General features: G+C 50.8%; 1 protein-coding gene across 2 annotated transcripts; it reads right to left on the reverse strand.

The window, feature by feature from the left end:
- Window positions 1-21: 21 nt before the first annotated feature.
- On the reverse strand, window positions 22-6,940 carry LOC108627656 (LIM/homeobox protein Awh). 2 transcript variants are annotated; one of them, XM_018028992.2, is made up of 4 exons: window positions 6,662-6,940; window positions 3,954-4,324; window positions 838-1,292; window positions 22-684 (listed from the first exon to the last, which is right to left on the reverse strand). In XM_018028992.2, the coding sequence occupies exons 1-4, from the start codon at window positions 6,671-6,673 to the stop codon at window positions 464-466; spliced, it is 1,059 nt and encodes a 352-aa protein (XP_017884481.1). In that variant the 5' UTR covers window positions 6,674-6,940; the 3' UTR covers window positions 22-463. The 2 variants fall into 2 exon arrangements, with proteins under 2 accessions (XP_017884481.1, XP_026671574.1); XM_026815773.1 differs by lacking the exon at window positions 6,662-6,940 and adding an exon at window positions 4,985-5,202.
- Between the last annotated feature and the right edge of the window lie 5,722 nt (window positions 6,941-12,662).

Here is a 12,662-nt window from a genome sequence, read left to right on the forward strand (position 1 = left end):
CTGCGAATCGGGAAACACGTGTGAACAGTAAAAGAAGTTTTTATTATTAACAGTACGGTTACAGTATTGCGATAATGAGTGGATACAGCGTCGCATCGGACCGATATCGACTACATACTATACTCGTTAAAAGACTTCTCATAGGTTTATGTACAAAAGTTACAAATACACACCTAAGGTAATCAGATATCGTGAGTAAATGACAGATCTACGCGTATGTACATTGTTATTGTAAAAATAAGGTAGGTAACCGCTGGTAGAATGCAACTAAGATCTATTACGAAGAATAATTAACGAGAATGATAGGAACGGAATAAATAATTGTTTCGTCTATTCGTAAAGTTATTAAAAATCTCCGATACGAATTCTGTTCGTATCTATCCTATGTACAAAACGTCGAAACGTACAAAATATTGGATACCGCGAATCATGAACGTAGGATATGAAACGCAGTCGATCGGAATCAGCCCGTTTGATGACAGAACTGGACTTGAAGCTGGCTGGGCGTCGTCGTCGTCGTCGTCGGCGTCAGAGGCGTCAAGGGTGTGAGAGGTGTCAACGGGCTACCAGGACTTTCGCTTCCCGCGCTGCCACCTTGATACCCACCCAGATAGGCGCCGACCATGTTCACTCCGGTCGAATACAAATCCCCCGGATGATGTTGAATCGGTGGCGAATGGTGCACTGCCATGGCAATACGTAATTCTAAATTTCCCGGGTAACGATCGACGAACGAGACGGGAGATCGACCCGTTCCGTTTCATAGAGCGCGCGTGGTACCGCATCGTGAGGGTCGAGAACAACAAATAAAATACGTATAAGTGGCGGCTAACTCACTTTGCGTCTTGATCTTCCCGCTATGCTTCTTCTGCCTGGCTCTCGAGTTCTGGAACCAGACTTGGGTGACTCGTTTGCTCAGGCCCGTGACGTGAGCGATTCTCTCGAGGTCCTGGCCGTCGGGATTGCTGTCCAGCTGAAAGTTCGCCTGCAGAACCGATAGCTGTTCCTCCGTGAAAGTCGTCCTGACCCTCTTCGTCTTGCTGCCCTTGCCACCGTGCTCCGAGTCGCAGTCCTCCGAGGACGAGGTGTTGTTACCCTCGACCACGTCCAGATAGTGAGCTTTGCAGAGCAGTCTGGCATCCAGCAGGGCGAACTGTTCGCCGGTGGAGAGCTGCCTCGAGCACGCGTCGCAGGCGAAACAAGCCAAATGATACACTCTCTCCCTGGCCCGCCTCACCCAGTCCCCCGCGCCCACGCTCCGACCGCATTTCGCACACTTCGCGCCAAACGTTCTGAAACATACCAACCGACTCCTCTATCGGTCGCCGAAGACCTCCGTGCTGCGGGAGAATCCGATGTCCCTGTCCTCATTAACATACTACCTACTACCTACTCTCAGCCCACTCCCGGTCCTCCACGAACCGCGCGTTTAAGGGTCGCCAATTCGCCCGTCAGATTACGTCCAGATTATCTGAACGGTCCGCGATCGCTCCTGTGCTTTCCCTCGCACCCTACAAATGACTCGAGCTCTTTGAACATCCGCCGACCTTCTCCATGATACATATTCCCTCGTGTAATTAGCTGGTTTTCCAATAACACCTTGCGCGTCGATACCATCGATAGCGTGTCGTGGCACGATCACGGGGACGCGAGATTAAGGAGAGGAACGAGACCACGGAGGAGACGCGGGAATAAGAAGAGAAATGCCACGACAACCGAGGGGTTGGTTATTGTATGGAAAAATATGGTAAGCCGCGGAAGGATTAGTCGGTGAACGACGAATCGCACAGTCACCGTCCGCCGCGCCGTCGCGTTCAACGTATTTTCGAGCATTATTGGTTATGGTGATCGTGCACACGGAACACGCCTAGAAGCATGCACGCGTTCCCTTCGAGACCGCATTAGTATTCATCGATCTCCCCGATACTCCCTCTCACCGTTACGAAACTGGAGAAACACCGAACGATTCTTGTTCTCCCACCGGCTGCTGCCCGAAGCATCACCGCGAACTATAATTACCGAGGACTTTCGAGGTATCTTCCGATCTGTCTTCTGTCGGAAACGAGGGAAGCGTGAAAGGTAACGCGATCTTTATACCTCGACGTCCGTCGCGACGAATCGGGGTAGTATAGAATCGTAAGTACTACTTGATCACTTACGGCGAGCCGCGGTCAGCGTAATAGATCAAACGAAAGAGAGGATCATGGACGAGCGAACGAGCAGCGAGGTAAGCGGTAAGTAGCCGGACAAACGGGCAAAGAAGAAGAGTCGGCGCATAGCCGGCGGAGCGAGGTGTATTGGGAACTGGTATCGAGTATCTAATAAATCTTCAGGGCCGTACATCGGCTACCAAACGACCCCGCCCTAATTTATTCATTTGTTCTTCCACATAGGCGGGCCCTATAAGTCAACAGGGGATTAAGTCGGTCGCTATCCGACCTCTGCGGAAACGACGGAGTGAGAGAAGGAATTCTCTCTCCTTCTCCTCCGTCCCGGGTTCGAACGCTCTCGATCCCGATCTTCGATATCGCCGGAGATATCGAACGAACCGCGAAGATAAATTACGACGGCCGAGCTGTTTCACGCTTGAATCATTGTTTTCACCGATACACTTGTCGCAAGCACGCACGCACGCACGCACGCATGTCACGATCGTCCAGGTGTAAACGTAACGAGACAAATGTTTTCCGTGCGACATGTATCGGATCGCGTCGCGGCGTTTCGAACAATTTCGAGCGAGAGCGATCCTCCGGGCCACTTAAAATACGATCGAGCAGGAAAAGCGTAGATTGTTCGTTTTGTTTTTGGTCTCGATCTCGATTTCGGCGTCTGTCCCTCGGAGAGGCTCCCGCATTTAAGTGCCATTAAAGGCAGAAACGATAAGGTCGTGATTAAGTAAAGCGGCGCGCGGCCGACGACGACGCGACACGACGCGCGGACCGAACGGACCGAATTGAGAATTAAGCGAGGGACCGGAATTTATTTCTCCGTGTAATTCGTTGTATCTTTTTATCCGACGATTTTAGGGAAAACGTGGTGACTCGTTCGCGGCGAAAATGTTTAGTTTGATTTTCGAGGGGAACGCGTGTCGACTGGAAAGCGCGTTTGCGAACGTTCGTGTAGCCTAATGTATAAGAAGATCCGATCGAAACGATCGTCACCGATCCGGCCTTTTCTTTATCGCGGCGCGGCTGCGTAAGGAAACGTCAGTTGAGATGTCCTTTATTCGTGCTCGGCAACGTGACTCGCAGCTCGCGGTCGAACATGCATGGGATACGTAGGTATATGTCCGGTGACGTGAATAGCCGACTGTACGTGTGAGGTCCGAAAGAGAAGACGAACAAGAGGAGGAGGAGGAGGAGGAGGAGAAGGAAGACGGATTCGAGAAGAAGGGTACATCGGAAGACATTAATCACCCACTGGCGAATTTCTCGACCCTGTCTCGAACGTGGATATCTGTTCATCCACGATGAGTATGTAACCGCGCGATTCGAAATCCGAGTCACCTTTAGCCTAATCGTTCCAATTATTTTTACTCCGAGCGACGTTTCCTGAACGTCGTTTTTTAATCGTCGAGGAACGAAATCTATCCGAGGGGGACTCGACAGGGTGTCCGAGATGTATCGGCGTACGCCGAGACTGTCCCGAACGATCGTTCTTTCCAGGAGCCGTCCGGGAGTGGTAGTCGAGAAACGTTAAGCCGGTGTCGGTAGGGTGTCTCCGATCACTGAGGATATTATTCGAGTCGCATCGATAATCCTTGGACCGAACTGTCGCTCCCGATCGGACGATGGGTCGCGCGATTTGGCGATCGATGAACGAGTGCACCGACTCCTCGAAGCTTCAACGCACCGGGAGGAGGCTTCGAAGGGAGGCCCGGCGCGTCGTATACGTGACTCGTCTCTCGTCGAAAAAGAGAAGCACCGATCGTCGGAAGCAAAGGTTGTACTTACAAGGCATAGTCCTGTCTGCAGTATAGCCGCATCCCTCGGAGGAAGCAAGAGTGCTGATCGTGTAGAGGCCTGGCACAAGCGCAGCATCTCAGGCACCTCGAGTGCCAGGTACGACCCCCGACACAGAGGACCGTTCGCTCGTGAACGCTTTTTCCGCAACCACCGCACTCCATCTCCATCTCCATCCCTATTCCTATCCCTATCCCTATGCCCAGTCCGATCCCATCCTGCTGGTTCTCGTTCTTCCCGATTAAACTGCTACCAGTCTTCTTGGCGTTCGCCACGTTATTATTGTTTACGTTCACGTTATTGTTATTGTTGGTGCTGTTATCGTTGTTGTTCGAGCACTCGGTCTCCGTCTCGATCTCGGTCTGCAACGGATTCACAGAAATTGTTGAAAGACAGGGTCACGTCAGAGCCTGAGCGTAAAGATCGCGGGAGCGCGAACAGGATCACGGGCCGATCCGTTCGTTTCCGGGTGTGGAAAGGTTGGCTGCGGGCTCCAAATCTCAATTAATACTCGGCAAAGTGAAATAATAAACGAGCAGTCGGCCCGCGCCGCGGCCGCCGGCTGATAAATGATGCCGCTGCTCTGGCCCCGATCTCCTCGACTTGTCCCTCTCCGATCGACGGTGCAACGATTCGCATCGTTACGTACGCAAACGCACGCGTATGTGCACAAACGAGTATTTTATTAATAATAAAAATAACGTTTTCCTATAATTAATTGCCGCGGCCCGATTTGCATTTTTCGATTCCTTCGGGTTCCGAAGGAGAGGGCAGGGACGAGGACGACAGAGACGTCGAAGAGGAGAGAGAAAGTCATCGGATAGGGCATAGAGAGATAGACCCGCAGATAGCACGTATCTGATCTGTACGCGATTTTTTCTTATCGCTCTCAAAGACAGACGCGGGTACGTACCGCCGCGACTTTCTCGCCCCGATAATATTAATTGGTACACGAGTAATATGCATAATGGTCATTGTTCGTCTCAGTGAGCAATCAATGAGTTAATTATCGTTCGACTTACTCGCCCCTTTCGAGACTCGCTCGTACACAGGTGTGTGCAACCGCGACTCGACGAAATAAACGTTCGCCACCCCCATTCGACATTCGTCGAGAGGGTCGGAAAACAGAATACGAGCGGACGAGGTGAGCAGAAGAAAAAAGACGGTGGTACATCGACGCGACAGCTAATTTCGAAGACAAGGCCCTCCCTGTAAATCGTCCCTCCCTTCCATCCTCGTCGCGGTTTCTTTCGTCAGCCAGTAATCATTTCACGTTTAACTGGACGGTCATTGATTTATGATCTGCCGAAGGCAGACTACCTGTGATTTATACCTTCTGGCATTTCGATCTTCCCTCGGAAAGCGAGCCACGTTTCTCCTATACGTATACTCACAATTAAATACTAGATACCGAAGCCCATCGCCGTAGGTACACCTACGTACGTGTACGCACGTCGCGTAAAAAAATATGACCAGAGATTGATTCGATGTTGGCTAAAAATTTACCGTCGGTCTCGCGACGTCTGTCGTCTTAACGCTCGCGATGCAAATTTTCTTTTTAAGAAAGAGAAAGCTATCGGTATGCGAAACGACAGAAGCGAACGGGCACCTTACCCCTCTTACCTGTATTCACGATTAGAATTGGGGACTTACGAGAAGACTTACAACGTTATTGTTTCAAAACTTGATTCGCATTATCACGTGATAAATATCGCGAAGCACTGTACCAGGTGCGTCAACGGCCGTAATTGTAGCTTATGAATTTCATTATACAGGCGTATCGAATCCGGTCAGGTCCAATTTCGAATCCATTTAGCACCGCGATAAAGATTACATAAATATTTATTCAATTTTCCTTCCCGTTGATTTCGCATCAGTCATCGCAGCCTCCGCGATTGTCTCCGGCACGAGGAAACGAATTCGTTCTTCGTTCTCGACGAACGGCGTCGCGCGCAGAGGGTATCGGAATTTTTGAATCGGCCACTCGTAGGTGGACGCGATCCTCGAAGAATGCAATCAGCAGGTAGTTAAGAAGAATAATAGGAGTAATATTTTGTTCGTCAACGGTCAGGGGTGACGGAGATGAGCTGACAAAGTGAGAAATGCGAGAGCGAAGGGGTCAAACGGGCTTCGCTATCGACTACCGGACACCTCGAAGATCATCCCGTAGTTAAGTACTTATATTTCCGATCAGTCATTGGCCGCGGCTGTGCAGACGGACGTTTTAACTCCAACGGATCGAGTACCGTTCTTCCGTGATTTATCGCGCCCTGCTCGTACGTTCCCCTTCATTTTTCCCCGATACGCGTTTCGAAATAATCTCCTAGACACCCGTCCCGGAAACTAAACGGTTTCAACTGTTCTAAGGATGCATCCTCATCTCTCTTACTCATCTCCCACGTTACGCGTACCATGATAATCGCGATCTCGTTAGAATCGCGGTATTCATTCGTCGGAAAAATTACGTCGACGTCGTGCGACGTGGAAACATTCGTGCGTAATTTCCGTCCCGACAGTTAAACAAATAGATTACACTTGTCTATACATTTCGCGTTCGCGAAGCTGGCTTACTTATACTCCAAATTAGAACGTACCTGGTTTCCTCTCCATCTAATTAATGACATAAGATACTCAAGCATCTACTCTACTGAATTTTAAAATCTTTTTCAAATGGAGTAATCCGAACGTAATGCATTCACCTTCATGTTCATCGTTCCCGTGTCCGTCGAATTACCAAATTAGTTCCAATTCCATGATCGCAATGCAACCGAAAGAGTCACCTACGACGGCTACCATCGGTCACCGAGTTCACAACACTTCGTCTTTGCGCGAAACTCGCGTTACCATCGCGATTCCAACGAGCCGCGTGAATCGTTTGAAATCTACAACCCGGAAACCGAGAGAGAACAAATGATATCGGCGGTGATAGAAAAGAAGATCGCAAAAGGATCAGAAAATCGGTCCCTATTCGGTTCCGTGGCCCGGGGAAGACTGGCATCGGCATCCTCGATTCTGCCCCTTCCACGCTCTTTCAATCCTCCTCGGCTCGATGGCTCACCAACACGAAGCCCCGATTCCTCGCGTTTGCACCGGGCTTTCAGGCCGTTCTCTCGTGTACGTGCACATGAGCTGCTGCGTCGGTGTTCGAGATGGAGGGGAACCGTGACCCGAGTCGGGGTTGATGCCGAGGTAGCTCGGGGTAGCTTTTCGAAGCGAAAACGAGAATCAAGCTCCTCCCATCGGTTCACGCCTCTGTCACATGCGCTGCTGGCCCCAGATACTCCTGCACCCACGCCAAAGCGTAAAGTAATGCTCGATGTATACTCATTGTTAGTTACCGAGTTGTACGTACTATCAGAGACGCGTCCACGAGACGTGGCACCTTAGGGAAGAACCGTCGCCCGATCATTCTTTCGCAATTATTATTATTATTTTTATTATTATTGAAACCTTTCGATTTCGATAATACCGAACGTCACGTATCGGATATAGGTATGTACATGGTTCGTGTTTGCACTTCGGGAATGGAACCTTGAAATGGTAAATACGCGATTACGTAAAGGAAGAATAACACAGACGTTTGCTTTCTCGGAAGTATTTAATAAACGAAGATAAATAATTTCTAAACTATCGTCGATCGCGTTAACTTTTCGGCACGTTATACATGGGAGGAGGAGAGGTGTCGGAATAGCTCGATATAATAAGTTAAAAGACGACCGGACCGATGACCGTTTAGTTACGGGTTACCCTCGGACGGACGCGCCATCCCCTTCCAACATATTTACGCGTGGTGGATACATATTTTATATTTCATCGTCTCCTTTTTATTTCCGATGAGTTTGGATTCCCGAGGGGGTTCGAGCACCTGTTTGTATTTCTGCTACGCCGACACATAAATCATCCGAGAATGGACTCTAACGTCTTTTATCGCGGCTCTCCTCCTCTCTTTCTAATATCGAAACGTCCGTACCTGTGTGTTGGTTCTGGGATACGCATTCACGGGGAGCTAGTCGACCGATCCGTATACGCCCACGCCTAATGATGAATATGAATTTTTCGAGGCCCAGAAAAACTGTCAAGCGACCGACCGCGTCCGTTTTCTTTTTATTGCCACTAGACTGCCGCGACGCGTCCGTGAAATCCAGCTCTTTCCGCAATTATCGCTCTTCTCGACGCAGCACACTCTGTCGCGATCAGGCCAAGAAAAAGGAATCGAATCGCCGTTCATCGATTAATCCTCGGGCCCTTAACATTCTTCGAAACAAATGCTGCCCTCGGTGTACGGTTTCTCGATACGAGACCCGGTGCAGCCGATTTGTTAGCGCTTGCACGCGTCCAACGAGCGAGGAGCGTGTGGATCCCTGCGATCGGCAGGGAACGGATCATTAGTAACGCTTACCCGGCATAAAGCGAGAGAAATGGCGGTCGAATTATTCCGGTGGTGGGTGCGAGCCGGGACAAAGGTGGTATCTTGCGAGGACACGCGGAGGACCCTCGAAAAAAGAGCCACGGGGTTCCAACTGTGCGGTGTCTCGACGCCGCGAGGACGACGACGACGTTGCAGTCGGGGACAGCCAAAACCGCGTGTGTCGCCTTTCTCTCTTTTGTCACATTGATCGATACCGTCGAGAATCCCTTCGATATCCGCCGTTTATTTTCTACCTTCGGACACCTAGCCACGCACTACTCACTTTACACGTGAAATGCAATTATGCTACGCAGGTACTGGGTCTACTGGCAGCGTTACCTGGAAGGTTTAGTAACGGATCACAACTAGGACGAGCCCTAGTGGTGGTAGAGGGGGGTTTTTAAATACAAAGGTACTGAAAGCGTGATCTCGTAAATTCTGCTCGTAATAAGTAGAGGGAAGACCTGCGCAGGGCTCTTGTTTAAATATTTCCCATGTTTCCCTCTCTTAAGTATTTCCCAAAGGGAATTTCCCGGAGTCCACGTGACATTATCATCATAAAGGAGAGCCAAGGGACTTCTCGTCGAATACTCTCGACACTCGAGAAAGGAATAGGAATTGGAGAAAACAAGCGTGGCGCGTTGTTCATTGTCGTCCGAACCGCCTGCTGTGCACGCGAACCGTACGTTCCTCGTACGAAACCAGGATTAAAATTATAATGAAAAGGAAAATCCAAGGAACGTAGGAGCTCGGTTCGTCGACAAACAGGTATAATTGTTAGCGTTTACATTTACGACGTGAAACGGTTGGATGCGGAGATACTCGATGCGCGGAGGGTGATATCTAAACTGTCGACGATTGCGACGTACGACGGCGTACGGGATTTCGGGATTTCCACTTTCGAGCATTCTCGAAGAAGGAACGAGGAGGAGAGAGGTTCACCGGCACAACGCCCAACGGCGCGTCTCTCTTCTTCCGTCTAGCCCGCGCGATCAGCTTCCTGCTCTGTGATCTCGGCTCGTCTGAGTTTCATCCCTCTTCAAGTTAGCTAACAGCAGGATCCTGCACAATGTAGTCGTGATTGCAAATCCGCTCGTTATCATCAAAACTGTGCGCCCGACCTAACGAAACCCACCCTCTCCCTCGAGTCCCTTCTCCTTTCCTCTCGAGTCCTCTCTTTTCCCCGTTCTCGAGCTCCTCCCATCCCTGCTCGTTTCGCTTCTGCGCTTCTATCGAAGTGTCGCTCTCCCACGACAAGACGAACCAAAGTGCTTTTAAACAGTAAAGAGATTCCCTGTTTCTTACGAAATTTCTCTCTCCCGCTGATTGCTAACGTCCTTTGACGTTCGTCGATGCCGACCCGATCACGGCGGTGACTTTTCGTTGCTCGAAACGAAGCGAGCAGGAAAACGGCGCGTTCGTCATCTCGATTCATAAATACTTTCCCCGAGTTCGTTCTCGACGGATCACCGTGAACCATGCGACCCGATGCGATATCGAAATCGTAGCTCTGGCAAACGATCGATCTTCGAGAAAGAAAATCATTGTATGGTCAACAGTCACAATGGATGAATAGAGGAACCGTACGGTTTTGATAGCGTTACCCACCTGCAACAGCATTTCGTCACGAGGTGGGAATGTAACCAGTCTCAGTTTTTATAGCGTGCGTCACGTAACTCACAGTGTCTGATATTTTCATAGCTCCAGAAACTCACTTCGACGCGTAGCTGTCTAACGGCGATGGGTCGAAAAACGATCGTACATATCAGCGAAGGGCGAAAGGAATTCCGATTCAAGTTCTACGTCCGTAGACGTGGTTCGTGTTTCTATGGATTTTCGAGTGATCAAATTGTAAGAGTTAGACTCAGGCGCCGGAATTCGTTCTCTCTTCGAGGTTCCTATAGATTCAGGCAAAAATCAACCTGGAGATTCTCGTCGCTTTTGCATTTCCTCGCAACACACGCTTTGCTCCAGCTCGCATTTAATTAACAAAGGAAAGCTGGATAAACAGTGACGACTCAAGTATACGCGCGGGATACAAGTATTCCTATAGACTTAGGACGCGTTTCGAAAGCTCTGATCGGGTGTGGTTTTTTGGGAATTAACGTATGTAGGGCTGATTCGTGTACTGGGACAGGTAATTTCCGTGGGGAACCGAGTGCCGTGTCCCGATCCACGATCAATGATTCAGCCGAATCGAGCCGAGACGCGGTGATAATGTTCGCGATAATTAGTCAGGCGAGACACCCGATAGCATCTTCGGATGCCGTTATCCAGTCTCGCGCGGCCTCGCGGCTGGATATTGCCGGGGTTGAAGTCGTGGCTGGAGGCCCCGGCGGCGAGGCTACGATTCTTTTTCTCGTCGTCGACAGATTGACACTTTCCACGTCGGCGTCGAGCGCGCACCAACGATCGACCGAGTCATCGTTTGTTGCAAAGGGCGAGCAAAAATTCGTGTATAAAAAATTGTCTGCGCGCATCTCGTCGTCGTCGTCGTCGTCGCCGTCGAAACTCCTCTTCGTTTCTCGACTCCTCTGAATAACGCCGTGATTGCCGTGGCATAATTAACGGTCGTAAAAGGAGCTGACGTCGTTTCGTACACTTAATCCGGTTTCTGACGGCAGTTTCGGGAAAAATGTTAGAAGAGTCCCCAGGGTTTCGCGACGCGAGCTCCAACCCTCGCTCGTTCCGAATTGAAAAAAGAAATACCACCGATTCCTTTCGACCGACCGCGCGTAGTGATCATCGATACCGTCACGGTCGACGTGATCGCGTGAGATCGGGGATCGCGAATCGTCGTCGCAGTCACGCAGTTTCTGTCCTCGGCTACGTGCCGACGCGGGGGCACGAGGGGGTGTAGGTCTAATATTATGTAATAGGAGGCACGTGGCAGCCGCGCAGTCCCTCGGAATCGAATTCGGTCGGGCCACGGCGACGGTCGACGACGTCGATTGTCGCGATAGAAAAGAGAACCGCGCCTCGCCCGTATTCGACGCATAGCTACATACGTGGGTTTCATCCCTCTCGAGTCACAGCGTCCAACAATGAACTGCAGACCTCGCGCGCGCGGTAGCAGCTACCATTCAACCTTTAATCCGATTATTCCTTACGAATCAACGAGCACATCGCGTGCGCTCGTTCGCCCGCTCGATTCGCTCTACCCGCTTTTACGAATCCACGCGTGTAATGCGGCCGGAAAAAAGAATCCTTCTAATCGGTTAATACGTCGGCGTCGGCGTCGGCGTTACGCGAAGAACGATGGTCGGCTCGTCGAAGTCCCGTGCCGGGAGACCGTGTATATCTAAACGCGCATGGTACGTCTCATGAATAATTTTGCGATTCGCCAAAGGGGAAGCCGATCGCGTATAAATCGCGTTTCGTTTCTGCGTTCCCGTTCCATGGATTGAGTCGTCCGTGTTCGCTGTTCCTCGCGAATGCTCGCGTCGTCGCGCATCGGACGGAATTCACAATCGCATCGGCAAATAAACGAGCAGACGGTGCGGTGTCGCGGTATCGGCGCTCGCCTCTCCGTCCGGGGGAAAGAAATCTCGCATCGGAGTCGCGCGCGGTGAATTGGTATTTAAAAATATGCATGCCGACAGATGCAGTTTCCATGTTGCACGCTTCCATCGGCTCCCATAAATATGATAAGGCCCTATAAAGAGATATACGAGGCTGCGTAAGCCGGTTTCACCTACCGACTCGATTCACCCGATCACGACGACTCTCTGCGAAACGATTGGGAGTAGGGAGGAACGCGGTCGGAAATGAATGGCCCGAAGATTATGCGTTAACGTTCATTAATTAAAGGGTCGATCGCTGGTCACCAGCCCCGGTCCCAGTCCACGGATGATCTAGGATAAAAAAACGCGACGAGTACGTCGACGATCGGTTTTCGTCGGAGAGCGTCGCGACGCGTGTTGCTGTTCCTGTCGCGCCTCTCTTCCCACGGTGAGGGTGGTCGTCGGCGAATTTTCACGTATCTATCGGTGGAAAAGTAAAATGGCCGTTGGCGTGCGTACGGGCATTGATCGATAAAAGCGTCGCGACGCTGGGCGTGTCCGCCGGTGCAAGCCGCCTCCGCAACGCCCCGCGAATCGCCGCGAAACTCTCTCTCTCACCGAAAGTTTGCCCGTGTTCCGTATTCCGTGTATCCGCATCCACGCCGTGCCCCGTGTCCCAAAAGCACTGCGGCTACAAAAGCCTTCTGTTCGCGAAAACAAACTTGCCGCGGATCTCTCTTCTCTCTCTCTCTCTATCTCTCTCTTCGTGACCGATAAAATTTGTTCAAG

The sequence above is a fragment of the Ceratina calcarata genome, unplaced genomic scaffold (genome assembly GCF_001652005.2).
Source record: "Ceratina calcarata isolate Rehan_Ccalc_2016 unplaced genomic scaffold, ASM165200v1 scaffold48.2, whole genome shotgun sequence".
In the NCBI taxonomy this organism is placed as follows: domain Eukaryota; kingdom Metazoa; phylum Arthropoda; class Insecta; order Hymenoptera; family Apidae; genus Ceratina; species Ceratina calcarata.